The sequence below is a fragment of the Saimiri boliviensis genome, chromosome 4, assembly GCF_048565385.1.
Source record: "Saimiri boliviensis isolate mSaiBol1 chromosome 4, mSaiBol1.pri, whole genome shotgun sequence".
In the NCBI taxonomy this organism is placed as follows: Eukaryota; Metazoa; Chordata; class Mammalia; order Primates; family Cebidae; genus Saimiri; species Saimiri boliviensis.
Window position 1 is genome coordinate 103,344,590 of NC_133452.1, and position 27,563 is coordinate 103,372,152.

At 38.5% G+C, this 27,563-nt stretch overlaps 1 protein-coding gene across 1 annotated transcript in view; it reads left to right on the top strand.

Annotated features, from left to right (window-relative positions):
- The window catches only part of DNAH8 (dynein axonemal heavy chain 8), a 313,022-nt gene that overhangs the window by 120,724 nt on the left and 164,735 nt on the right, over positions 1–27,563 (top strand). Inside the window, exons 32-41 of the mRNA XM_039467518.2 lie at positions 1,137–1,237; positions 11,358–11,495; positions 11,709–11,949; positions 13,972–14,171; positions 17,003–17,156; positions 18,877–19,040; positions 20,204–20,306; positions 21,590–21,694; positions 22,083–22,244; positions 24,915–25,139. Coding sequence (XP_039323452.2) covers positions 1,137–1,237; positions 11,358–11,495; positions 11,709–11,949; positions 13,972–14,171; positions 17,003–17,156; positions 18,877–19,040; positions 20,204–20,306; positions 21,590–21,694; positions 22,083–22,244; positions 24,915–25,139 — 1,593 coding nt within the window. The remainder of the gene's footprint in view (positions 1–1,136; positions 1,238–11,357; positions 11,496–11,708; positions 11,950–13,971; positions 14,172–17,002; positions 17,157–18,876; positions 19,041–20,203; positions 20,307–21,589; positions 21,695–22,082; positions 22,245–24,914; positions 25,140–27,563) is intronic.

Below are 27,563 nucleotides of genomic sequence, written 5' to 3' on the forward strand. Positions count from 1 at the left end.
TAGACCTGTTTTGAGGAGTTCTTGGGCACCCTGCTGGCCTGTTAACAAAGCTGATACTTTGTTCCTGTTCAGCTAATGCTGTGGGTTTTTAAATATTACTTGGAACCTGAAGGAAAAAAGGGATGGGTGATTGGCATCCATCAGTAATCTTTACACATAGATAAGATTTTAAACACCGTTATTATAAGACATTCTAACTTTGACATTATTATTTCTCCTTCCCTAGTGTTTACATAGTCCCATGGACTCTTCATTCAGTACATTTATTGAGTAATCACCATGCCAACCACCAAGGAATACACAAAGTACAAAATCTGGCCCTTGCCCTCTAGGAACTGAGAGTTCATTCGAGTTCCCCCAGTATATTCGTGCCTTCCTGATCCGGGTCCTATAAAATATAGTCATGTATCTGTCAGATCTGTATTTTTGTCTAAGCCTTGTGAGCTCTCATGCTGGATATTCTCCAGGGCTGGGATTTTAGGGTTCTAGGGATATGCTGTACCACTTATACAGAAAGCTCATATGTCATCACAGATGGGTTACTGCTGTTGGCATTTGTGTTTTGAACATTGCTAATATTTAGCATCCCAAACATAGGATATTCAAATTCCAGTTCAAAAGGAAGAATTAAAAGACATGCGCATTAACTTTGCTGATTTAAGTTGTTAGAATTATTTCAAATGGTGTTAAAATTGGATCTTCTTTTTTATAGACCCTTCATTGCATGTCGAGAAAACAGGACTGAATGGATTAGACTAACACTTTGCTCATTTGAACCCTGTAGGATAGAGATGGCTAGTCTAAATTAGTGAAAAATCCTGAATTGCAGAGTTTTAAAAATGCAGCTTTATTACTTTTAGATGTACGTATGGCAACTCGAAATATAGGCCTTCTCGAGAAGAAGAAATAATTTTATATAACATGAATGCCTTTAGAATGCTTGAAAGCTAACTCTCCTAAATGTTTAACTTTTCCTCTGATAGCTTGGTATCAGTATAAATTAGCTTCACAAATCCTTGTTTTATGGATATTACTTAATAAACCTCAGCCTTGCTTTGATCCCAATTATAAGAAATTCTACTTTAATTCTACTGAATTAATTATATGTTAGTACAATTTAAAAACCTTTGTTACAGGCCAATTTTGACGATCTGTGGAGGAAATTTGTTACATATTCATCTGGTGAACAGCTTTTTGGATTGCCTGTGACTGACTATGAGGTTTTACACAAAACCAGGTGAGTTCAGAAAATAGGCAAGTATTACATGCAAATAATTAAATACTCTCTATTAGAATCATGTCACCATCAAATCCTTTATCATGCAAAGAATACCATGGCTTGGAGCACAACTGAATATTTTCCTTATTCCAGATATTCCTAACAAATAGGACACAAAGTCTCCTATGCAAAAGAAATGTTCCAGAGGAGTAGAAAATATGTTGCTAAAATGTTGAGAATGCATGATTTATATTTTGCCTATGCTTTGCTTTTTCTTTTGACTATTTTTGCATAGTGTCAGTGATTATGCAGAAGCACTGCAATTTTGAATAACTTACGTTTATTTAGAGGAATAACCCTCCTGGATCCTTTTGCCTTCTTACTCCATTTGTGGTAAAATGCTCTTCCCCATTGGGTAGTCATAGAATTTATTGAGATTGAAGGCCAAATAACCTAATTAATTATAAACCACAGATATAAACAAGTGTGTTTCAATCGAATTTTAGAATATTCTCAAATAATTTAAAATATAACTTTCCTTAAAAGTAGCATTAATACAGTGAGCTCATTAGAGTCTTGGTTTTAGAAAGTAACTTTATATTGACTTCCTTCAAAGCCACAGCATGAAAATTTCATGAAAATAGACATGAAATTTTCTGAAGAGAAATGAATGCTTTAGTCATTTAGAGTAGGTGGTTTGTATTTCCTTTCTAAAACAGTCATTCTCCAAACTTAATCCGTTAGCCAATTGTGTTAAAATTGCAGATGTCTAGTCCTCATTTCTGATTTGCTGCATTAAAACCTTTAGGATTTGGTCCTAGGAAGTCTGCATTTTATTCACTCTCCAGGTGATTGTGATGCACTCTCAGTCTGAGATCCAATGCATTAAACCTCAGGATAGCAGGAGAAATAGTCATCGCCATTCACCAACTGGACCAATGAACCATTTTCATTTTGATATTTTAAATTTTATGAATAATTTGTTAAGTGGTGAGAATAGCGATGAGCTTTGAAGCTTTTTTATTTTTTTTATTTTTTGAGACAGGATCTCATTCTGTTGCTAATACTGGAGTGCAGTGGTGGAATCACTTGACCTCCAGAGTTCAAGTGATTCTCCTGCCTCAGCCTCCCAGGTAGCTGGGATTACAGGGGCGTGCCACTGGGCCCAGCTAATTTTTAAAAAAATTGTATAGAGACAGGGGTCTCCTTGTGTTGCCCAGGCTGGTCTTAAACTTTGAGACTCAAGTGATCCTCCCACCTCGGTCTCCCAGTGTGTTGGAATTTCAGGTGTGAGCCCCTGCACCTGGCTGAGAAACACTTTTTTTTTTTTTTTTTTGGATACAGAGTTTCACTCTTGTTGCCCAGGTTGGAGTGCAATGGTGCGATCTTGGCTCACCACAACCTCCGCCTCCTGGGTTCAAGCGATTCACCTGTCTCACTCTCCCAAGTAGCTGGGATGACAGGCATGCACCGCTACACCAGTCTAATTTTGTATTTTTAGTAGAGGCAGAGTTTCATCATGTCGGTCAGGCTGGCCTCAAACTCCTGACCTCAGGTGATCCGCCTGCCTTGGCCTCCTAAAGTGTTGGGATTACAGGCATGAGCCACCACGCCCAGCTGAGAAGCACTTTTATTAGAAGATTTAATACAAATTTAAGCAGAGTAAATTCAAACTTTTATTTTGTAATATCCTGATTTGAAGTTATATGTATGCAAAATGGGGACCAGCATTGAATGAAACTAATTTATCATCAGCTGTCATATGTGAACCTGGAGCATACCCGTGTTATAAATAAGGATTTCATATTTTAAATAATCTCCAATGGATCTCTAGCTTATCATTACGTCTGATTTTTCTTGCACTTGCATTGTCAAGACTCAAAACTGTTGAAAACTCAGTTATTATTTTTTTAAGAGAAGACTATCATCTTTTTTGCTCTGTAAATATGGAAGACTTTACTTTTAGATTTGAATGATCAATTCCAAGAAATTTTACATTTCTAAATAATCTATTTCCTTAAATACACCTCTGACTTCAACATTTGTCCACTTATGAAATGTGTCAAATAAAACTTATGTAAATATTATAAATAATGAAGGAACACTGTCACTTATCTTTTTTACAAAATGGGGTAGTTTAGGTTCTTGTTGCAAAATATTGCATGATAAGGGCCTTACTTCTACTTAAGTCTATGGAAATATATTGTTTACTTATAAATTACTGGATTTTAGAAAATTCATCTAGGTTATCATCTGAAGACATAGTATGAAATTTTGTGTATTGATCAATTTCACCAAATTGTAATCCCAGCTACTTGGGAGAGTGAGACAGGTGAATCGCTTGAACCCAGGAGGTAGAGGTTACAGTGAGCCAAGAAATTGATCATCAAAAGGGAGTACTGCTTCTCTTTTCTGTTTAATACTTGGAAAATGTATTCCTTTGTCAAGATTTTTGTCTTTACCTTTTTAGGTAGAAAATGAAAAATTCTGAATTCTTTTATATGTATATTTTACTGCACTTTAGGTTTTGGGGTAGATGTGAAGAACATAAAGAGTTGTTGCATAGGGACATATATGGCAATGTGGTTTGCTGCCTCCATCCCCATCACCTATATCTGGCATTTCTCCCCATATTATCCCTCTCCAACTCCCTACCCACTGCTGTCCCTCCCCTAGTTCCCCCCAACAGACCCCAGTGTGTGATGCTCCCCTCTCTGTGTCCATGTGTTCTCATTGTTCAACACCCACCTATTTGTGAGAATATGTGGTGTTTGATTTTCTGTTCTTGTGTCAGTTTGCTGAGAATGACGGTTTCCAAATTCATCCATATCCCTACAAAGGACATGAACTCATCTTTTTTTATGGCTGCATAGTATTCCATGGTGTATATATGCCACATTTTCCTTGTCCAGTCTCTCATTGATGGGCATTTGGGTTGGTTCCAGGTCTTTGCTATTGTACACAGGGCTGCAATGAACATATTTATGCATCTGTCTTTATAATAGAATGATTTATAATCCTTTGGACATATACCCAGTAATGGGATTGCTGGGTCAAATGGAATTTCTATTTCTAGATCCTTGAGGAATCATCACACTGTCTTCTACGGTGGCTGAACTAATTTACACTCCCACCAACAGTGTAAAAGTGTTCCTATTTCTCCACATCCTCTCCAGCATCTGTTGTCTCTAGATTTTTTAATGATCACCATTCTAACTGGCATGAGATTGTATCTCAATGTGGTTTTGATTTGCATTTCTCTAATGACCAGTGATGATGAACATTTTTTCATATGTTTGTTGGCCTCCTATATGTCTTATTTTGAAAAGTGTCTGTTCATATTCTTCATCCATTTTTGAATGGGTTTCTTTGTTTTTTTTTTCTTGTAAATCTGTTTTAGTTCTTTGTAGATTCTGGATATTAGCCTTTTGTCAGATAGGTAGATTGCAAAAATTTTTTCCCATTCTGTTGTTTGCTGGTTCACTCTAATGATTGTTTCTTTTGCTGTGCAGAAGCTCTGGAGTTTGATTAGATCCCATTTGTCTATTTTGGCTTTTGTTGCCAATGCTTTTGGTGTTTTGGTCATGAAGTCCTTGCCTATGCCTATGCCCTGAATGGTTTTGCCAAGGTTTTCTTGTAGGGTTTTTATGGTGTTGGGTCTTATGCGTAAGTCTTTAATCTATATGGCATTAATTTTAGTGTAAGGTGTCAGGAAGGGGTCCAGTTTCTGCTTTCTGCATATGGCTAGTCAGTTTTCCCAACACTGTTTATTAAACTGGGAATCCTTTCCCCATTGCTTGTTTTTGTCAGGTTTGTCAAAGATCAGATGGTTATAGATGTATGGCGCTGCCTCCAAGGCCTCTGTTCTGTTCCATTGGTCTATATCTCTGCTTTGGTACCAGTACCATGCTGTTTTGATTACTGTAGCCTTGAAGTATAGTTTGAAGTCAGGTTGCACGATGCCTCCAGCTTTGTTCTTTTTGCTCAGAATTGACTTGGCTATGCGGGCTCTCTTTTGGTTCCATAAGTTTAAGGTGGTTTTTTCTGGTTCTGTGAAGAGGGTCATAGGTAGTTTGATTGGGATAGCATTGAATCAGTAAATTACTTTGGGCAGTATGGCGATTTTCACAATATTGATCCTTCCTAACCATGAGCATGGAATGTTTTTGCATCTGTTCATGTCCTCTCTTATTTCTTTGAGCAGTGGTTTGTAGTTTTCCTTGAAGAGATTCTTTACATCCTTTGTTAGTTCTTTTTCTTCATATTTTATTCTCTTTGTAGCAATTGTGAATGGAAGTTCATTCCTGATCTGGCTCTTCTTAATTCTGTTATTAGTATATAGGAATGCTTGTGATTTCTGCACATTGATTTTGTATCCTGAGACTTTGCTGAAGTTGCTTATTGGTTTCAGGAGGTTTTGGGCTGAGACAATGGGGTCTTCTAGATAAACAATCATATCATCTGCAAATAGAGACAATTTGACTTTCTCCTTTCCTAATTTAATGCCCTTTATTTCTTTTTCTTGCCTGATTGCTCTGGCTAGAACTTCCAATAGTATATTGAATATGAGTGGTGAGAGAGGGCATCCTTGTCTAGTGCCAGATTTCAAAGGGAATGCTTTCAGTTTTTGCCCATTCAGTATGATATTGGTTGTGGATTTGTCATAAGTAGCTTTTATTATTTTGAGATACGTTCTGTTGATATCTAGTTTATTGGGAGTTTTTAGCATAAAGCGCTGTTGAATTTTGTCGAAGGCCTTCTTTGCATCTATTGAGATAATCATGTGTTTTTTTGTCCTTGGTTCTGTTTATGTGGTGAATTACATTTATAGGCTTCCGTATGTTGAACCAGCCTTTCATCCCTGAGATGAAGCCTACTTGATCATGGTGGATAAGCTTTTTTATGTGCTGTTGCAATCGGTTTGCCAGTATTTTGTTGAAGATTTTTGCATTTGTGTTCATCATGGATATTGTCCTGAAGTCTTCTTTTCTTATTGAGTCTCTTCCAGGTTTTGGTATCAGGATGATGTTTGTCTCATAAAATGATTTGGGAAGGATTCCCTCTATTTAGATTGTTTGGAATAGTTTCAGAAGGATTGGTACCAGCTCCTCTTTGCATGTCTGGTAGAATTTGGCTATGAACCTATCTGGACCTGGGCGTTTTTTGGTTAGTGGGCTCTTAATTCCTGCCTCAACTTCGGCCGTTGTTATTGGTCTATTCAGGGTTTTGACTTCTTCCTGGTTTAGGCTTGGGAAGGTGCAAGTGTCCAGGAAATTATCCATTTCTTCCAGGTTTACTGGTTTATGTGCATAGAGTTGTTTGTAGTAATCTCTGATGGTAGTTTGTATTTCTGTGGAATCTGTGGTGGTATCCCCTTTATTGTTTTTTATTGCATCTATTTGATTCTTCTCTCTTTTCTTTTTTATTAATCTGGCTAGTGGTCTATCTTGTCGATCTTTTCAAAAAACTAGCTCCTGAATTTATTGATTTTTTTGAAGTGTGTTTTTTTTGTGTGTGTTTGTCTCTATCTCTTTCAGTTCTGCTCTGATCTTAGTTACTTCTTGTCTACTGCTAGCTTTTGAGTTTTTTTGATCTTGCTCCTCCAGCTCTTTCAATTTTGATGATAAGATGTTGATTTTTGATCTTTTCTAGCTTCTCATATGGGCCTTTATTGCTATAAATTTTCCTCTAGACACTGCTCTAAATGTGTCCCAGAGATTCTGATACGTTGTGTCTGTGTTCTCGTTGGTTTTGAAGAACATCTTTATTTCTGCCTTCATTTCATTGTTTATCCAGTCAACATTCAAGAGCCAGTTGTTCAGTTTCTATGAAGTTGTGCAGTTCTGAGTTAGTTTCTTAATCCTGAGTTCTAATTTTGTTGCACTGTGGTCTGAGAGACTGTTTGTAATGATTTCTGTTCTTTTGCATTTGCTGAGGAGTGATTTACTTCCAATTATGTGGTCAGTTTTAGAGTAGATGTGATGTGGTGCTGAGAAGAATGTATATTCTGTGGATTTGGGGTGGAGAGTTCTGTAAATATCTATTAGGTTTGCTTGGTCCAGATCAGAGTTACCATTATGTAATGCCCTTCTTTGTCTCTTTTGATCTTTGTTGGTTTAAAGTCTATTTTACCAGAGACTAGGATTGCAACTCCTGCTTTGTTTCACTCTCCATTTGCTTGGTAAATCTTCTTCCATCTCTTTATTTTGAGCCTATGTGCGTACTTGCATGTGAGATGGGTTTCCTCACCACAGCACACTGATGGATTTTGACTTTTTATCCAATTTGCCAGTCTCTGTCTTTTGATTGGGGCATTTAGTCCATTTACATTTAGGGTTAATATTCTTATGTGTGAATTTGATCCTGCCATTTTGATGCTAGCTGGTTGTTTTGCCCATTAGTTGATGTAGTTTCTTCATTGTGTTGATGGTCTTTATCATTTGGTATGTTTCTGGAGTGGCTGGTACTGATTGTTCCTTTCTATGTCTAGTACTTCTTTCAGGAGCTCTTGTAAGGCAGACCTGGTGGTGATGAAATCTCTCAGCAATTGCTTGTTCATAAAGGATTTTATTTCTCCTTCGCTTATGAAGCTTAGTTTGGCTGGATATGACATTCTAGGTTGAACATTCTTTGCTTTAAGGATGTTGAATATTGGCCCCCACTCTCTTCTGACTTGTAGGATTTCTGCAGAGAGATCTCGTTGGTCTGATGGACTTCCTTTTGTGGGTAACCCGACCTTTCTCTCTGGCTGTCCTTAGCATTTTTTTTTTCATTTCAACCCTGGTGAATCTGACGATTATGTGCCTTGGGGTTGCTCTTCTTGAGGAATATTTTTGTGGTGGTCTCTATATTTCCTGGACTTGAATATTGGCCTGCCTTGCTAGGTTGGGTAAGTTCTCCTGGGTAATATCCTGAAGAGTGTTTTCCAGCTTGGATTCATTCTCTCCATCATATTCAGGTACACCTATCAAACATTGATTAGGTTTTTTCCATATTTCTTGGAGGCTTTGTTCTTTTCTTTTTACTCTTTTTTTCTCTAATCTTGCCTTCTCATTTTATTTCATTGAGTTGATCTTCAATCTCTGATATCCTTTATTCTGCTTGGTTGATTCGGCTATTGAAACTTGTATATGCTTCGCCAAGTTCTTGTGCTGTGTTTTTCAGCTCCATCAATTCATTTTTATTCTTCTCTAAGCTGTTTATTCTTGTTAGCATTTCATCAAACCTTTTTTCAAGGTTCTTAGTTTCTTTGCATTGAGTTAGAACATGTTATTTTAGCTCAGAGAAGTTATTACCCACTTTTTGAAGCCTGTTTCTGTCAATTCATCAGACTCATTCTCCATCCAGCCTTGTTCCCTTCCTGGTGAGGAGTTGTGATCTCTTGGAGGAGGAGAGGCATTCTGGTTTTGGGTGTTTTCATCCTTTCTGCACTGATTTCTTCCCATCTTTGTGGATTTATCTACCTGTGGTCTTTGTAGTTGGTGACTTTCAGATGGGGTCTCTGGGTGGATGTCCTTTTTGTTGATGATGAAGTTGTTTCCGTTTTTTAGTTTTCCTTCTAAAAGTCAGGTCCCTCTGCTGTAGGCCTGCTGGAGGTCTACTCCAGACCCTGCTTGCCTGGGGATCACCTGCGGTGGCTGCAGAACAGTTAGGGTTGCTGCCAGTTTCTTTTTCTCTAATCTTTGTCTCAGAAGGATATCTGCAAGATGTCAGCCTGAGCTCTCCTTTATGAGGTGTCTCTTTGGATATATGTGGGTTAGGGAGCTGCTTGAGGAGACAGTTTGTCCCTTATAGGTTCTCAAGTACTGATCTATGAGCTCCATTGTTCCATTCAGAGCTGCTGAGCAGGTACATTTCAGTATGCTGCAGTGGAACTCATAACCACCTTTTTTTCCTTGATGCTCTGTCTTGGGAAGGTGGGGCTTTATTTATAAGTTCCTGTTGTGATGCTGCCTTTTTTCGGAGATGCCCTGCCCAGAGAGGAGGTAGCCTAGTCACAGTCTGCCAGCAGAGGCATTGCTGAGCTGCCATGGTCTCTGCCCAGCTACTGTGTGAACTTCCTTGTGGTTTTGTTTATAGAGGTGTAGTTAGAACTGCCTCAGTAATGACAGTCTGCCCTGGTAATAGTGTACTGCCTTGGTAATGGCAGATACCTTTCCCCCCACAGAGCTGGACTGTCTGAGTCCAGCTGTGCTTGCTGTGAAACTCTCAATCCAGAGCGTTTCAGATTGCTGGTCTTTGCAAGAGTGGGACCCTCCAAGCCAGATCACCTGGCTGCCCATTTCAGCCCCCTTTTTTTCAGTTGAATGGGTGACTCTGTCTCCTAGGCATTCCAGGTGCCAGTTGAAATATCTGTGCTGGAAACTCATGGCACTTTTCTTCCCAGGAATCTCCTGGTTTGTGGGTGTAAAAATTTGTTTGGAAATGCAGTGATCGCTCACTCTCTGTGTTCTCACTGGCAACTGCACTCCAGAGCTGTTCCTATTCAGCCATCTTTGCCTGATCAAAAAATTCTAAATTCTTAACTGTTTTAAATAGAAGCCAAACAAGCAAAAATCAAAAGACTACAAAAATGATATCTCTGGCATTCTTTTTTGTATACTTTCAAAAAATATTTTGCAATACTTTATGTAACACAATAGGAAACCTGGAGGATGATGCAATAGTCATTTTTTTTCAATGTTGTATTACCCTTTAGGCAATGTCATCATTCTCTTTTCTTATTTTTTTAAGTCATTTTTAGCATAGTTGAGAATAACAGTAAGTAGTAATGAAATAGTTCTAATGATGAAAAATGAATCAAGAATTGGAAAAAGAAGACAACTAAGATTTCAGAATATGTCTTAGATTTATAAAAGGGTCTACTATGCTTACATGGCAATTACAAGATAGAATGGGCTGGGCACAGTGGCTCATGCCTGTAATCTCAGCTCTTTGGGAGGCCAAAGCGGGTGGATCACCTGAGGTCAGGAGTTCAAGACCAGCCTGGCTAACATGGTGAAACCTTGTCTCTTCTAAAAATGCAAAAATTAGCTGGGCATGGTGGTACCTGCCTGTAATCCCAGCTACCTAGGAGCCTGAGGCAGGACAATTTTTTGAATCCAGGAGGCAGAGGTTGTGGTGAGCTGAGATCACACCACTGCACTTCAGCCTGGTTGACAGAACAAGAGTCTGTCTTAAAAAAAAAAAAAAAAGTATAACTTTTACTTAATTAAAAAATTAATGTAAATTTTAGTTTTGGTTTTTGAAGTATCTGTAGTAAAGAATAAAATTTGTGAATATCAATTGTTTTGAATAGACTCGAAAACTAAAATTGAATCTAGTAGAAACTTATGGCATGGCACGCCTTAGCTGAGGAATTTCTTGGAGAATCCACACATTCTGTTGAGTGTTTAATTTGGTCTTTTATGCATTTAAGAATTTTCCTTTACTTGGGCTTTTTATTCTTCTTTTAAATACAGTAACTTCATCTGGGCACATGTGGTTTTTTTTTTTTTTTTTTTTTTTTAAGAGAGGGTCTTGTTCTGTTGCTCAGGCTGGAGTGCAGTGGTGCAATTATAGCTCACTGCAGCCTTGAACTGGGGTCAAGCAGTCTTTTCATATCAGCCTCCCAAGTAGCTGGGACCACAGGCTCATGCCACCACACCTGGCCACATGAGGGAAAACTTCTGGTAGAAATAGGATGTTTAAGTTCAGACATAAAGGCAGACCAGAACTTAGTCAAGGGAAATGTTCTCATAAAATCCAGCTTGTATTTGAAAGAAAAAAAAAAGTCAAATAAAACCTTAGCCATAGCTATGATCTTATCATCGAGTTTTCGTCACATTGTTTGCAATGATTGGTATAGTAACCTTCTCATGAAAAAATAGCAAGTTTTTTTCTTTAAAAACTAATCAAACCATTTACTAATGTCAAGTATAGTATGATTTGGAATATTTGGAGCTGTAAACTTAACTTTACTGACAGATCTTTAACAAAGTCTTTGTATCGAAATGGATATAGTTGTATGCATTTGGTATCTATAAAACATTGTACACACAATGTATAAAATATTTGATTGGATGAACTCTGCCTTTCCAATAATGGAATTTATTGAACATTATCCATGATGTGATAACTTAATTACTTTGTTTCCCAGAAAAGAACTCAACTTGCTGCAGAAGCTGTATGGATTGTATGACACCGTAATGGGCAGCATTAGTGGTTATTATGAAATACTTTGGGGAGATGTAGATATTGAAAAAATTAATACAGAACTGCAGGAATTTCAAAACAGGTGAGTTTCAGTGGAATTTTTTATAATGCCTGTCTTCTTAGGATGCTATAGGATAAAGTATATTATTAGCTTATTTCAGAAGCTAATTTATTATAATAAATTAGCTTATTTCAGAAGCTAATTTATTCCCTAATATACCACTGTATATACATAAAACCTTCTTCAAAGAAATGCAAAGGTGGCATTTTTTTTTTCTCTTTTTTTTTCTGAAAGATGTCGTAAACTTCCAAAAGGACTTAAAGATTGGCAAGCTTTTTTGGATCTCAAAAAGAGAATTGATGATTTCAGTGAGTCATGTCCTCTACTGGAAATGATGACCAATAAAGCCATGAAACAGAGACACTGGGATAGAATCTCCGAGTTAACTGGAACCCCATTTGATGTGGAATCTGATTCTTTTTGCCTTAGAAATATCATGGAAGCACCACTCCTTAAAAACAAGGATGATATTGAGGTACCTAAGTATATATGTTCTTATCAGTGATCCATTAAAGAATGCCTCCTTTTCCTTTTCTGAGAGTTGTACAGATATTTTATGAGAGGTTGGATTAATTGCCCTCTATATGCGCCCTCAAAATTTGGGATGATCCTGAACATTCTTGGCTTTTATGTAATAATCTTGTGACTCAATGAGATTATATGATTATTTGAAATACGTTATTTGAAATACATTTGCTTTAGAGCCCTTCAGTACATCTTCCTTGTCCCCAAAATGCACTTCCCCTTAAAAACGGATCTGTTTATTCATGTATTGTATTCTTGGTGGATACCTCTGAACTATTTTCCAAATTTATAATTTTATACTTTTTCCTATTCAGTCTATTAAGTTTTTAGAATTTTCTATTATTACATGTTTACTTTCTAAGATTTTTCATTGGTTCTTTTTCTGTGGCCACCCTTTTAAAAAAATTTTTACATTAAATTTCTTTTTTCTGTCCTTTTTGTAGATTATTAGGTCTACAGAGTCTTAAATCTATATATATTCCCAGATCTGTAAGTTTCAAATGTATAGATTTATAGATGTCTTTGCTTATCTCTTTGAGCACTTTAAACATGATTATTTAAAAATATGGAAAATTTTAAACATATCCAAAAGTAAAGATCTCCTTGCTCTAACATTTATCAACTCATGGCCGGTATTATTTTATCTGTATCTCCTGTACTTCAACAACTCTAAATTAAACATAAAGATTTTTTTGTATTATTCTTTAAGATTAATTTAATCTGGGCTGAATTTTTGCTGTTAATGTTTTTTATTCAGCTATCCTCTGAGCCTTAGATTTTTTTCATGGATTTTGTAATTTTTATTGAGGTGGGGGGGCTCATTTTGACTGGAAGGCTTTTACAAAATCTGGCTTATATAATGTGTTATATCTCAGTTCGTGTCTTACTTTTCCTTGTAAGTGGCCTTGTGTAGTGGCCTTGTGGTTGCCTCCTCCACTGCCCATGTCTCCTCAGCCCCAAGTCCAGAGCCAGGTGTTGCAACAAGTCTCCATCCCCTACTGTGCTATGGTGTGGGGATCCAGGCATGTGCTGACCTGTTTCAGGTCCTGGTTGTGGGGCTGGTTTTGTGTCACCCCATCCCCCACGTCCATAGTTCCAGTTAACCTAGTGGCCTAGATGGCAGCTGGAGGCAGTGTTTGCAGCCTCCTTCTGTGAATGGAGGGCTCTAGATCCCAGCCAGGTGCTCCTTCTCCTATAGATGACTTTTCTCTTCTTCACCCCATGGGAACCAAAGGCCTGGCCCCAGTGGCTCTCAGGTCTGTGTTTTAGCTCTACCAACTGGTTTGCATAGCTTTTCCACTTTTGGTTCATGGACATGTTTATCTTGTTTTTAAGCCTGGCTCTGCTTTTTTACTGACTTAAAAAAATTATTTTATCCATTATCCCATGTTTTTTGAGTTGAGAAAATGTACCATATGACCATAAATCTCCCAAATATATGGTTTGGGTTTTCTGCCTTCTTCTAACCTCTTTTTAATAACATGTGTACACAGAAAGCTTTTCTTTCAAAGCATTTTTGTCCTGTTTAAGCAAATGAGATATTCATATTACGACCAGAACAGGCAAGAATATAGTAATATTTATATGTTACTTGAAAGAGTTTAAAAGACTCTCATGTATATTCTCATTTGATTCTCATAGCTAGCTAACATCTGGAATAGACAGAGCAGCTGTCATTATCCCCATTTTAGCCAAAACCTCCAATTGAAAATATAATAAAAAATGATGATTTAAATTACATTGTTTCATGTATGTGGTACAGAAAAATAATTAGTAGTCATCGAATCACAGGGCTCTAGTGTCAAGATGCAACACAATGATTTGAAGCCTTGGTTTTCTTGGCTGTAAAGTGACTAATGAACTGGATGACTTTCAGGTCCCTTTCAAGCTAAAAAAAAAATGCTATGATTTTTACGATGTACTTAACTTGTAGCTGAAAACATCATGACATATCCTTGCTTTTCCTCCAAAGGATATTTGCATATCTGCCATTAAGGAGAAGGATATTGAAGCCAAGCTGACTCAGGTGATTGAGAACTGGACCAACCAAAATCTGAGTTTTGCAGCATTTAAGGGAAAAGGAGAGCTCCTGCTCAAAGGAACCGAATCGGGAGAAATTATCACTTTGATGGAGGATAGTTTAATGGTCTTAGGGTCCTTACTCAGCAACAGGTAATTTTATAATTTGGGGGAGAGGTTTAAATTGGATATTTAGGGTTATAAAATTCTAAGTAAAGGCTCAGTGTTAAAGCTATGGCATTGGATAGGATTCTGCCCTAGACTGCTAGATCTTGTCTGTCCCTATATGAACTGTGTGTTTTTCCTAATAAACATAGCCTCCATCTCTTCTTTGATGCTGCTCATCTACCCTTCCCTATTTTTTTTCTGATGGGCCCCATCCTAATTATTTCTCCCCAAACTGGCAGCTTGTCCTTTGAAGGTCTTGGCTCCCCACTGAGATGACCTCTTCATTTTATCTTTTCTTTGTTCCTCTGATTTGACATCATTGACCTCTTGGTTTACCCTGTTCAAGCAGTCACCCAATGGCCCGGGAAAAGCCTGCTGGCCACAGGTGAAAGCAGTCTACCATTAGGGGCTTGGCATTTACTTAGAGATTTTCATTTTTTATGGTGAAAAGAGGCTGAGACCATTAAGGCCTGATGAGGTCACCTATTCATCATTGAACTATGGACCAGCTCGAAGGTACCTATGATCTTAGTGTAGCTTTAGGAAATTCCTATAGGACTCAGTCAAATTAAATATTCTATCAGGTCTTTGATCTGGGCATTGGCAACCTCCATTCCTCTAGCTGACTGTGTAGTAGTTCTCAACTATTCTTCACCTGAACACACCTAAGAAATATTTAATATCCCTTCTCCAGGTTGGGATCACTGGTTAGTGAGTGGCATCCTGCATGACCTCTACCCCCAGGGGCAGTCTTGTATTTGCATAATGACAAAGCTGCCAGTTCAGGGAGTTCTGGGTTGAATTCATAAAGGTTAAGGTCCTCAGATGCATCCTCTGCATTCAGGGAATCCTGGCAAAGGTGACCATAGGAAATTCAGTGGTTCCTAGACTTCATGGGCTACTGTTTCCCTGTGGTTCATTGCGAATTTTGCCATCTGCCTGCCTGTCAGAGGAGGGCTGTAGATTCACCTGGCCAGTGTCTGCAGCCAAGGATTTCAGGATTTGAAGCCTTTCTTAAATTCCTACTTACTTGGACATAACCTGATTAGTATAATACCTATTTGTGTATTAGTAAACCTCAATGTTTGCAAACCTCTGGGCCCTGCCAGAAAGAGTATAAGGATAGCTAAGAAGTCATCACATTCTGGGAGAGTCTCCTCCTAGAGAACTTTGCAGTGCCAAATAGGTCTGGAAAGCATGTTTCAGAACTAACCACAGACTGCCCTATTAGTGAGTAGTGCCTGCTGGATCTCTAAGACTACTTTGATGTGACTTCAGAAGGAAGTTATATGTCTCCTTGGTGAGACTTGATTATAGATATTACCTGGATTGTGACACTTCCCTGGTGGATCCCTGATTCTGTGGGACTTCATGGGTCCTGGTGGGTTTGACCGCACAAAGTTGTACAATGCAGGTATCTGGCCAAAGGACAGAAACTAGCTATGCTAGATTTTATTTCAGATCTCCCGTTTCCATCTTTAGAAATTATACACCATCAAGGATGACTCTTTATTCTCTGTGCAGAATCATTTTTGGTCTGTCTAGTTGCTTCATCTCCCTAAACTGCCTGCCCATGCCATGTTAGTTTACATGTCTTTATTTGGAAGATGTTTTTGGCATATTGACTGCCTTTCAGCTCTAGACCAGTGGCCAGGTAAACAGTATAAATTGAGTGTTGGGAAAAATGCCTCTTACTGCCTGAACAACTGGATTACCTACCTCCTTGGAGCAATTTGTGAACAACTCCATTTGTAACTTCATGTATAACATAGGCTTTCAGGGAAGTTATGGGTTGTATTCAGGCATCAGACTGTACCCAGAAAAATCTCATTCTACTTATGAATATCTTCAAATCACTCTGTCCTAGATCAAGACAAGTTTGGAGATCCTAGTCAACAAGTGCCTGTCACCAGCAAATGTCACTGCACTTCATTGAAATTACTTGCCCTTAGCACACACAGTAGCCAGTTTTTACCCAGTAGCCTCCCATTGCTGTCTCCAAGACATCCATTCTATTTCTTTTCTTCCTCTGTTGTGCTCAGCTTTCTGGACTCCTTGTATTCTCATAAACACTTCAGCAAACCCTAATAATCAGAAAACAGGAGTCATGCTATTGCGGGGCAGCAATCCTGGGTCTCTAGCACTGCAGAATCTGGTTGCAATACCTGGAGTAATTTGCTGTCTGTGGGTGGGAAGAGCACACCTGTAAGTGAACATCAGACCTCAAGCTTGACCCTGGCTTTGTGGTCATCTTTCTCCAGGTGAACCTGGTGATACCTAATCCTCTCCTGAGCTTTAGACATCTGATTTGTCCTGTCCTTTTAGAGATAGTCTGTCTCTTGCTGGATGAAACCTTTAAGACCATTCATAAAAAGAAAATCCCTGGATAGTGGTCTCTTTCCCTAGATTTGATAGTTCCATGGACCAATAACAGTGTCTTATGTGTTACTCTCACAGGCAGTCCCCACTTGGATTTGGCTCACAGAAGTTTTGGAAAACCATCTTATTCCTTGTTTGCCATTTACTCCCAGAAGCAACTAGCACAGTTCCTTTGCTGGACCTAAGTACCGTAAAACTAGGCCCATTCTCCTATTCTATAACTGACACATGGGAACAGCAAGTAAAATCACATAGGGATATGAGTTTTATTCATAAAAAGCAACAGTTTTTATTAGCTGTATGAGAGCTAGTAGGAACTGCCCTTTTAGGACAAAACATTCATTCCCAAAGTAGTATTTCTTTTGTAATTTACTTCGGTAAGGCGGTACTATTTTCTGAATCTTTGAAACGTGATCTTTTCTGTTCTTACCTTTTAGATACAATGCCCCATTTAAAAAAACTATCCAGAATTGGGTGTATAAATTGTCCACTTCCTCAGATATAATTGAAGAGTGGCTTGTAGTACAGAACCTTTGGGTTTATCTTGAAGCCGTCTTTGTAGGTGGAGATATTGCCAAACAGCTGCCTCAGGTAAATACAGCTTTTGTAATTACTGATAAAATAATTTGGTGTATGTTGTCTTTATGTCTCCATAAATGTCTTCACAAAGACATATGGTCAGGGCTTGGCTTTGCCAGGGTTTGGCAAACTATGGCCCACTTGCCTGTTTTTGTAAATAAAGTTTTATTGGAACACAGCCATATCCATTCCTTTATATATTGTCTGTGGCTGCTTTAGCACCACAACAGCAGAGCCTTGCAGTTATAACTGAGATTATACGGCCCCAAAAGTCTAAAATCTTTATTATCTGGCCCCTTATGGAATTTTTTTTTTAAAGTGCTGACCTCTGATTAGCAGAAAGAAGAAACTCACATAGTTTTAAACCGTGAATAATCACGAGGTTGTTTGAGGATGTGAGGTACATTCAAATACAGTACTATAAAATCATAGTAGCTCATCTCTTCTAAAAGTTAACCTCATAATAGTCTTCTGAGCGTAGTATTAAAATTAACCTATGTAAGCACAGATTAACTTTAATGATTAGTAAGTCTACTACTAGCAGATCAGAAACATAGTGTGGAGCAAGAAAACAGCCTTGGGAGACTGTAAAATAACCTTTAAAACAGCTCTATTGGGGTCCTTTAAAAAAATTCCAGTAACTATAATAACTGATAGTTTTGGTCTATGAAGGTAACTTTCCTCTTAGAAAATCAAGCCTGCTCTTCCTAAACTTCTATATTTACAAACAGGATCTATATAGGTTAAAAATCAAGGATAAAAGAGTTTTTTTGAAAGTGGCCGAATTCCTATGTACTATAGCACATTTTTGAAGCATTAAACCGAAATATATAATTTTTTTTTTTTTTTGAGACAAAGTTTCGCTCTTGTTACCCAGGTTGGAGTGCAATGGCGCGATCTCGGCTCACCGCAACCTCCACCTCCTGGGTTCAGGCAATTCTCCTGCCTCAGCCTCCTGAGTAGCTGGGATTACAGGCACATGCCACCATGCCCAGCTAATTTTTGTATTTTTTAGTAGAGACGGGGTTTCACCATGTTGACCAGGATGGTCTCGATCTCTCGACCTCGTGATCCACCCGCCTCGGCCTCCCAAAGTGCTGGGATTACAGGCTTGAGCCACCACGCCCGGCCATTTTTGTTTTTTAATCAGAAGGCTGTATTTTTAAAAGAGGCAAGATTCTGCCAATTTCTAGAGGCATTTTTGCAATTGGGTGCAAAGCTTAATATCATTCACAGTAAATAGAAAATTTTCACTTGCAAAAATGTAAATGAAACTTTGTTTTGTGGTTTTACTGTGTTTTTTCCTTCCCCGCCCTGGGGTACTATTGAGCTGTGATTATTCCAAGAATCCTGAGATCAAATTATTTTCATGCTTCTTCAGTTTGCTCATCAAACCAAAACACCTGGGGTGCTGAAACACTAGATTGGAACTTTAAGTTGATAGCTCTGCAAATTAATCATATGGTACTTTGAAAAACATATTAAATGCAATGAAACAAATAAGCAATAAGCCCCATTGTGATAAAGTAGCATTTTAATATGCAGTTTTATAACTTTGGCTTTGTGTCATTCAGAATTCATTCAAATGAAAAGAAAAATTGTCTGTTTAAATTATACAGCCTGAGACTAATAGAGGCTAGTTTGAAGAACTATAGAAAATTCCAGGGTGAAGGTTTTGCTTTTTTTCAGTTATCCAAATGCTAATTTTTACTGGCTATGGATTCATTTTCAGGAAGCAAAACGTTTTCAGAATATTGACAAGTCATGGATGAAAATAATGCAGCGAGCTCATGAGAATCCCAATGTGATTAATTGCTGTGTTGGAGATGAGACCATGGGACAACTTTTACCTCATTTACATGAGCAGTTGGAAGTATGTCAGAAGTCACTGACAGGGTAAGAGTTTAATTTTTAAATCGTGTATCATTTTGTATGTGACCGTATTTTATCCCAAACTTACTAGTATTGACTACATTTCTGGTTTGATAGTGATGGTTAAAGTATGGAAAGAAACTTAAAATTTTACATAGATCTAACTTTTCTGCAAGAAAGACACCTTTGTCTTAGGGGTGGATGAAGGCATTGTATTAGTTCCCTAGGGCTGCTGTAACAAATTTCCGCAGACTGGTTGGCTTAAAGCAACAGATATTCATTCTCTCACATCTGTGGTGGCAAGAAGTCTGAAATCAAGGTGTTGGCTCCCTCTGAAGACTCGAAGAGAGGATCTTCCCTTGCCTCTTTTGGCTTCTTGTGGCTCTAAGAGTTTCTTGGCTCATGGCTACGTAACTCCAGTCTCTCGTCTTCACCTGGGCTTCTCCTCTTCTTCCTGTGTGTCTCTTATGACATTTGTCATTGGATTCAAGGCTCTTCAAGATCCTTAATCTCAAGATCCTTCATCCCCTTTGCAAAAGTCCTTTTTCCAAATAAGGTCACACTCACAGATTTCAGGGAATAGGAAAGACATGGACATGTGCACTAAGAGAACAATTCACCAGACACATTCAGTTTTATTTTTATTTATTTACTTATTTATTTTTATTATTTATTTATTTATTTATTTAATTTATTTTATTTTTACCATCATAAGAGGATAGCTGTCAGGATAATTTTTTTAAGGGAGTTCATTTTCAATTTCTATTTGAAATAGGGTGATAATACATCCTGGTTTGTCTAAGTTTATGCCTCTGTCCTGGCTTAATGGTTAGTTGTCCCTGCTTTCACTCTCAAAATGTGTTAGTTTGGAGATAAGGTTTGTGCTCCCCCTTGATTTAAGCCATGAGGTTTCCAACAGTCTTAGAAAAGTCATAGGAGGGCATCTGTTGATAAAGGAGAGGACAGCAGATGATGGGACAGACTTGCTCTGATTCTTTTTTTTTCCCAAGTGCCAGCCATGGTGGACCATGGACTTTGGTTTTCACCAAACATGCAGGGGTAAGTGATAAATGACTTAGGTGTTTGCTATTATCTTAGCAAAGATGTTAGTGATTATGTCTTGGCTAGAAAAATAATAATTTAGGGGAAAAAGCCGCTTGGTAACACACTATCAACTTTATTTGTAGGTATTTGGAGAAGAAACGATTACTGTTTCCAAGGTTCTTCTTTGTATCTGATCCAGTTCTCTTGGAAATTCTTGGACAAGCCAGTGATTCCCACACCATACAGGTATAATCCAAGAATCTGTGATCTAAATTGCTTTTTCCACAGCATAGACAATGAAGAATAAAAGTGAAGTTAAGGCCGGGCGTGGTGGCTCAAGCCTGTAATCCTAGCACTTTGGGAGGCTGAGGTGGGTGGATCACAAGGTCTAGAGATCGAGACCAACCTGGTCAACATGGTGAAATCCCGTCTCTACTAAAAATACAAAAAATTAGCTGGGCATGGTGGTGCGTGCCTATAATCCCAGCTACTCGGGAGGCTGAGGCAGGAGAATTGCCTGAACCCAGGAGGCGGAGGTTGCGGTGAGCTGAGATCGCGCCATTGCACTCCAGCCTGGGTAACAAGAGCGAAACTCCGTCTCAAAAAAAAAAAAAAGTGAAGTTAAAATATTAAAAATGCAGGCAGGAAAGAAGAGTAGTACAAATTACGTTGATCGTAAAATGTATTTTCTGTGTATTTGGAACCTGTTATCCTGAAGCAGTCCAGCCGTGTTAAGCAAGTCACTGACTATGCCACTTCTAGCTGTGTGACCTTGGCAAGCTTCCTAATTTCCCCATGCCTCAATTTCCACATCTGTAAAATCAGGATATTAATGGTTCTCACCTCACAGAACTGTCGTGAGGATTATATGAGAGCATGCATAAAAAAGTCTCTAGCACACGGTATGTGTTTATTAAATCGAATTTATCATTATGAGTATTTTATTCTAAATATTCTTAGACCAAGTAGGGGTTGTATTTTGCATTTGTCCTTTTTTCCTTCTGGAATACTTCTAAAATGCTTTTAGCCATTTCTCAGAGCAATATTTTGGAAGAGGAAAAGAAAAACCGTCGTGAACTGAGAGTGGGAGGCACGGAAGGGCCCATCCTGGGGCCAGTTCTTGTTTGGGGACCTGGGAAACGGCTAATGTTATTTCCTTGTTGGTTTCCAGGGACTGGTAATGATGAGAAGACAGAATGGAATGGCTCTGTGAAAGGTGGAGAGAGGAAAGGACTGAGCTATATCTTGTGGGGGAGGAGGGGTGAGGCAGTATGGTCCAGTCTCCATCTGGAGGAAGGTGGCAGTCCTTAGTCTAATCTGCATAGCATGAGAAGGTGCCATATGCAGACTGGGATAAAAGATTCTGTAGGGCTTGATTTTACAAAGTAGGCCTCCAAGCCAGTCAAGGGTCAAAGCAAGTCTCTCTATTTTTTGAAACAATGAAGTCAATTCTTAACCTTTTAAAAAGATAGAAAATATTCAGGCTTTTGTGTGGAGCCTCCTGTGTGATGCTTTCCTCTGTCTTACAGCCGCATCTCCCTGCAGTATCTGACAACATCAATGAGGTGACATTTCATGCAAAAGACTACGATCGCATCATGGCCGTCATATCAAGAGAAGGAGAAAAAATTGTTGTAATTTACCTTGCTTTAAATTTTGCTGCTAGAATTTCTTCAAAAACTTAGGTTGAGGAGAATGCAATTCTCTTATGGAAAAAAACAGGAGGAGAGAGAGTTCTCGTTCTCTAGCCCTGGGCTTTGTTAAAAACTAGTTTAGATAAATCCTTTAACTTCTCTTGAGACTCATTTTGTAATTTATAAAGTGAAAGTTTTAGACTAGGTGATCCCTATAGTTCCTTCCAGCTATAGTATTAGATGATTTTACCCATACTTAAAATATTTTGTATAAAATATGAAACTGTTTGCTTGTCATAGGGCACTGTGATTTATTAAGTATGCATGAGACATCTGTAAAAATGCCAAAGTATTATCAATTTAAAATATATTTGTCATTTTGTTTTAGTTGGATAATTCTGTTATAGCCAAAGGTCCTGTGGAGATTTGGCTTCTGGAATTGTTAAAAATGCAGATGTCATCATTACATAATATAATTAGATCCGCTTTCTATCAAATCAGTGATACAGGATTTCAACTCTTACCATTCCTCAGCCACTTTCCAGCACAGGTAAGAATACACAATGCTTAAGTCATGGTGAAAAGAAATGGAAGTAAAGGGAAGGTTGCTTAGGAGGTTGTTGGGCTGATGGTGTGAGGCGGTTGTAGCTTTGAACTAGTTAGAGTGGCCTACCCATGCTCATTTAAACCTCAGCTCCCAGCTACCTGCTTGTCAACCTACACCGTTCTAGACCAACCCATCCCATCCACCAGAAGAGGATATGCCACCATTTTCTCATCATTAAGGATATGTACATTGAGTCTAATAGATACATAAGAATGTGTGTGTGTGTATGTGTGTGTGTGTGTGTGTGTGTGTGTGTGTATTCATTATTTTTAAGGTTTTTAAAAAAATGACTGACATTTACTTACTATCAAGTTAATTTAACATTTTTGCCTGAAATTGTTTAAAATTCCACTTCTGCTTTTTTTAAAAATATGTTTTAAAGATTTGAATGCAATGGATCCTTGCTGCAAAACTTTGGGAAAATGCAAAAATTATAAAAGTGGAATACCTGGGTGATGGGTTGATAGGTGCAGCAAACCACCACGGCACACGTTTACCTGTTTAATAAACCTGCACGTTCTGCACATGTATCCCAAAACTTAAATAAAATAAAAATAAAAGTGGAAATAAGAATTTCCCATATTACTACCATGTAAAAATTATGACTATATTAATATTTTAGTGTATTCCCTTCTAATATTTATGCGTTTATTGCTGTTTTTCCCTTTCTTTTTTTAAATTGATATATAACAATTGTACATATTTATGGGGTGCATAGTGATGTTTTGATACACATGTCTCGTGATCAGGTGAGAGTAATTAGCATATTCATCATCTCAAACACTTATCATTTCTTTGTGTTGGGAACAATCAATATCCTCCTTCTAGCTATTTGAAACTATATGTTATTCTTAACTATAGTTATTCTACAGTGGTATAGAACTGGGCCTATTAGGAACTAGGCTGCACAGCAGGAGATGAGTGGCGGGCAAGTGAGTATTACTGCCTCAGCTCTACCTCCTGTCAGATCAGCGGTGGCTTTAGATTCTCTTAGGAGGGTGAACCCTGTTGTGAACTATGCATGCGAGGGATCTAGGTTGTATGCTCCTTATGAGAATCTAAACCATCCGCCGATCCCTGTCCATGGAAAAAATGTCTTCCACGAAACCGGTCCCTAGTGCCAAAAAGGCTGGGGATCACTGATACAGATCACTAAAACTTAGTCCTCCTACCTAGCTGTGATTTTGTGTCCTTTAGCAATTCTGTCCCTGTCCTCCTCTTTTTCTTACCTTTCCCAGCCTCTAGTATCCTCCATTCTGCTTTCATTTCTCTGAGGTCAGCTTTATTTTAGCTTCCATGTATGAGTGAGAACGTGTGGTACCTTCTCATATTGTTTAATGTGTTTATTATAGGCGTCAAATAATGTTGATGAGAATGGGCATTCTTATTTTCTGTTTTTTTTTTTTTTGTTTTTTTTTTGTTTTTTGTTTTTGTTTTTTTTTTTAATGAAACATCCTCTGTTTTTCACTGTTGAGTTGCATGCCTTTTTAGAATGAGTATATGACACAATTTTAAGTTGTTCTTGGTGACTCTGGGTAATGATCGTAAAGACTTGCCTTTGGATAGACACCATTATGCAGTGGGCGTTGGGGTCTGCTGGTCTATTTGTCTTTAAGTCAGGCAGTCTTACGTTGCTCTGCTTTTGTAGTTTTTCTCTTTGTCTTTCCCCGCTTGGACCATCATCTGCTGCTGTCAGGGCCAGAATCTGCTGCTCCTGGGGGCTTCCTGACACTGGCTGTTTTCTCCAGATCCCATTGCTGACTTTCACCGGGTGCTTTCGTTCATCTGTAGCTTCAGCCCCCAGGAAAAGTATCAAAGTCCCTGATAAGGCAGGGACAGAAAGAGGGCTTTAGTCTTCCTTTTCTCATTGTTGAGCCCATGGCAAGCAGTATCTACATACTGCCCGCCTTGCTTTCAGTCCTCTTGTTTGGTCCAAATGATGTTGGATCTGTTATTCGACTCTGGATGAATAGTGAAGGGATGAGGGTGGGGCATGCTCAGACTACTTTTATTACCTTTTCTGGGGCAGAAATTGGAGTTGAAGGTGGCATCCTCCCACAGTGTCTTTATGCCTTCATCAGGATACAAAGAATACAAGCTTCTCCCCTTCTCACTTTCTGTCTCCCTCTCTCTTCTATAGATAAATGTAGAAACAGAAAAGTAGACATTGATAAAGATGTGGATATCAGAGAGAGGGAGCAATCACGAAAGGAGCTAGGCAGCATATTGTTTTTAGAAGAACAAAGAGACCTTCAGAAAGCCGTACTCAAGAACAAGTAAATAAATTCATTTGCTTTTCTTGAGAAAGAAAAATCATTGCATGGAAGTATACAGTAGTCTCAGGTCCTCTGTAGAAAAATTTCCTGAGCATCTTCAGTAACACGCATATAATTCAACAAATGGTAGCCAGTATTTTAATGATCATTAATCTATCTACTTTGAAATAATTAAATATTAATCGTTAAAACTTTAACTGTTTCCCTCCTTTGGGAGTGAAGAAATGCAAGTCTATCTCATTTTTAGTTTAAAATGTGAACAAGTGACCACCAGATTTTTTTGCAGATGTCCTTTAAATATTTGGCAAATTTCAGTATTTGTCTGCCGGATCTGTAGGTTGGACTTCTGGGAATTCAGATGTTGTGGACACATGATTCAGAAGAGGCTTTACATAATGCAAAAGATGACAGGAAAATCATGCAAGTGACCAATCAGAAATTCCTGGATATTCTAAATACTCTAATTAGTCAGACAACACATGATCTCAGCAAGTTTGATAGAGTGAAATTCGAAACTCTAATTACCATCCATGTGCATCAGAGAGATATTTTTGATGACTTGGTAAGGTATTTTTTTCTTAATTAGGTGTACTAATAATGAACAGTTAAGAATTGTATATATTGCCTAACTTACGTGAAATTTCCATTTACTTGGTCCTTTTACATAGCTGTGTCCATCAATATCATGTCCACAATATTGTATACCTGTATTGGGTGGTTTAAACAACCACATATATTCATTTGGCACTCTGAAAGTCTGGAACCAACTGATGTGATATGAGTCAACAAGTTGTTTCATTAAACCAAATAAACAGGAACATGATATAATTTAGGTCATAAGCTCTGTTGGGTTGATTGGAAAAGGAACACAGATTGAATGGAATCAGGCTTCAGGGCACTCTCGTGGCTGTTCATCCAGTTGATGGTAATCATGGGCTTGATTTGGGCAAAGTTCTTTAGGGCAGGACTAAGAAGGGTAAGTGTTTGAATTCCTTTAGAAATAGGACTCTAACCAGTGGCCTTGACCAAGGCCAAGTTCTCCTAAAGCAAAGATTTTCTGTCACAGGCTAGGAGTCCCAGGTGGTTTTGAAATGCCACTATTTGACAATCTTTACCTACCATTTAACTCACATTGCTTTAGTCTACTTGATTTGATATACCTTAAAGGTATATCTCTTTCCTTTATCAGAGACACTTAATTCATGCAGGTTGGGTTCTGTTTTAGAGAATATGATCATAGACTACCTGTTTTAAACTTCTATCGAAAGTTCTGATCAGATAAGTTGTATTTATTGAAGATTAGTTGAAGGACATGCAGTCAGTCCATCCATTCCCCTGCAACCAAGATCCTTGCTTCTCAAAGTATTACATGCTGAACAGTGCCTTGGTAACACCTGGAAGTTGGTGAGAAGAGCAGAATCTCCAGCCTCCGTCCTCCCATCCAAGACCAACTGAATCAGAATCTGCATTTTAACAAGATTCTCAGGAGATTGATACACATATTGAAGCTTGAGAAAAAATGCTCTAAAATTTATCTCTGGATCAAGCTAATATCAGAGAGCTGCACACATATTGTTTTGGCCTTCCGCTGACTTGCTTTTACTAATTGCAATTACTATTATACTTTGACTTTCGTTGACGTTCCCCTCAAGAAACACTAGTATGGAGTTCATTATTATATCTACTATAAGCATACTTTTGAGGATGTTTTCTATACATCTCTCACTGGCTCCTAAAGCTGAAGTCCTGTAAAAGACATTTCTTTTAAAATTAAGTGCCAAGCAAAGCTTTACTTTACATCCAGAATGGATTTAAAAAAAAAAAAAAAACCTGTACACAAGTATGAAACTGTTTTCTTTTATCTTATTCACCGTTGAAGTGTTTGCATCCCAACTAAATCAGGTCTCATGGCCAACATATATGCGTTTTGGTTTTTCATGTACAATGCTTGGAACAGCCTGATACATAGCAAGAACTCAATAAATCTATTAACTGTATTTTCTTTTCCACCTCCTCCTTACCAACTTAACAGATGGTTGAAAGTAGCTGGCTGAGAGCATCCCCATGGCCTTGAGTCCTTTGTTACAGAGCAGTCCCTGGGGATGGTGCCTGTGTTACCTGAAAGTAACTCAAGGTGATGAATGCAAACTGTGCTTTAGGTGGGAAGCAAGTCCTTAACTAGAGGAGGAAACAAGGTCATAACTAAAACAAGAAACAACAGTAACAAAAAGGAAGACTGTAAATAGCAAGGAGTATGTAGGCCTGGTCAGATGGAGATCTGAACATTGTATAGTAGCCATTAAGTCCATTTTTTAGTGTCAATTGACCTGGAAGTGGGCCTACTGGGTGGGTGTAAGAGCAGTGAAGGGGACCACTTGCCACTTCCTGTGTTGATTCTTCTGAATGGGCAGGACTGGGGTTTTCCCAGTTTCACCAGAAAGTCATGAAGCTCCTCAGAATGTGGTTGTGGTGGGATGGAGTTTCTAAGGGTGCTTACCTGGTTTCTGTCTCTTCGAATGAACCAGGTACTAGAGCTTGCATCCATGGCAATGGGAGTCCAGTACCTCATGCCTCAGTTGTATATGCTGATGACCAGGTAGGTTGGGTGGCTTGGCTAGAGTGCTGGTGCAGGGAGACATGTGCATGTATAATCATGTATTTCCCTGCTTAATCCCTTCAGTGGCTTCCAACTGCCATGAGTACAATTCCTAAACCCCTTCCCATGGCCCTGTGAAGCCTTAACTCTCATTCTTTCTCTAGATCCCGGAACGCCCCAGTGATACGGACCTTTTTCCAGTTCCTTGAAGATGCCAACCAGATCTTCTGGGCATTTGCCTATAGCACTTAGTCTTCCTACTCCCTCATTACCAGTTTTGTTCCCCGCTCCTTCTGGGCCTGGCTAATTCCTACTATTTATCTGAGTTTTAGTTGAGATATTTTCGTCCTGTGAATGCCCCTCTCAGATACCTTGGGGTGGTTAGGTCCC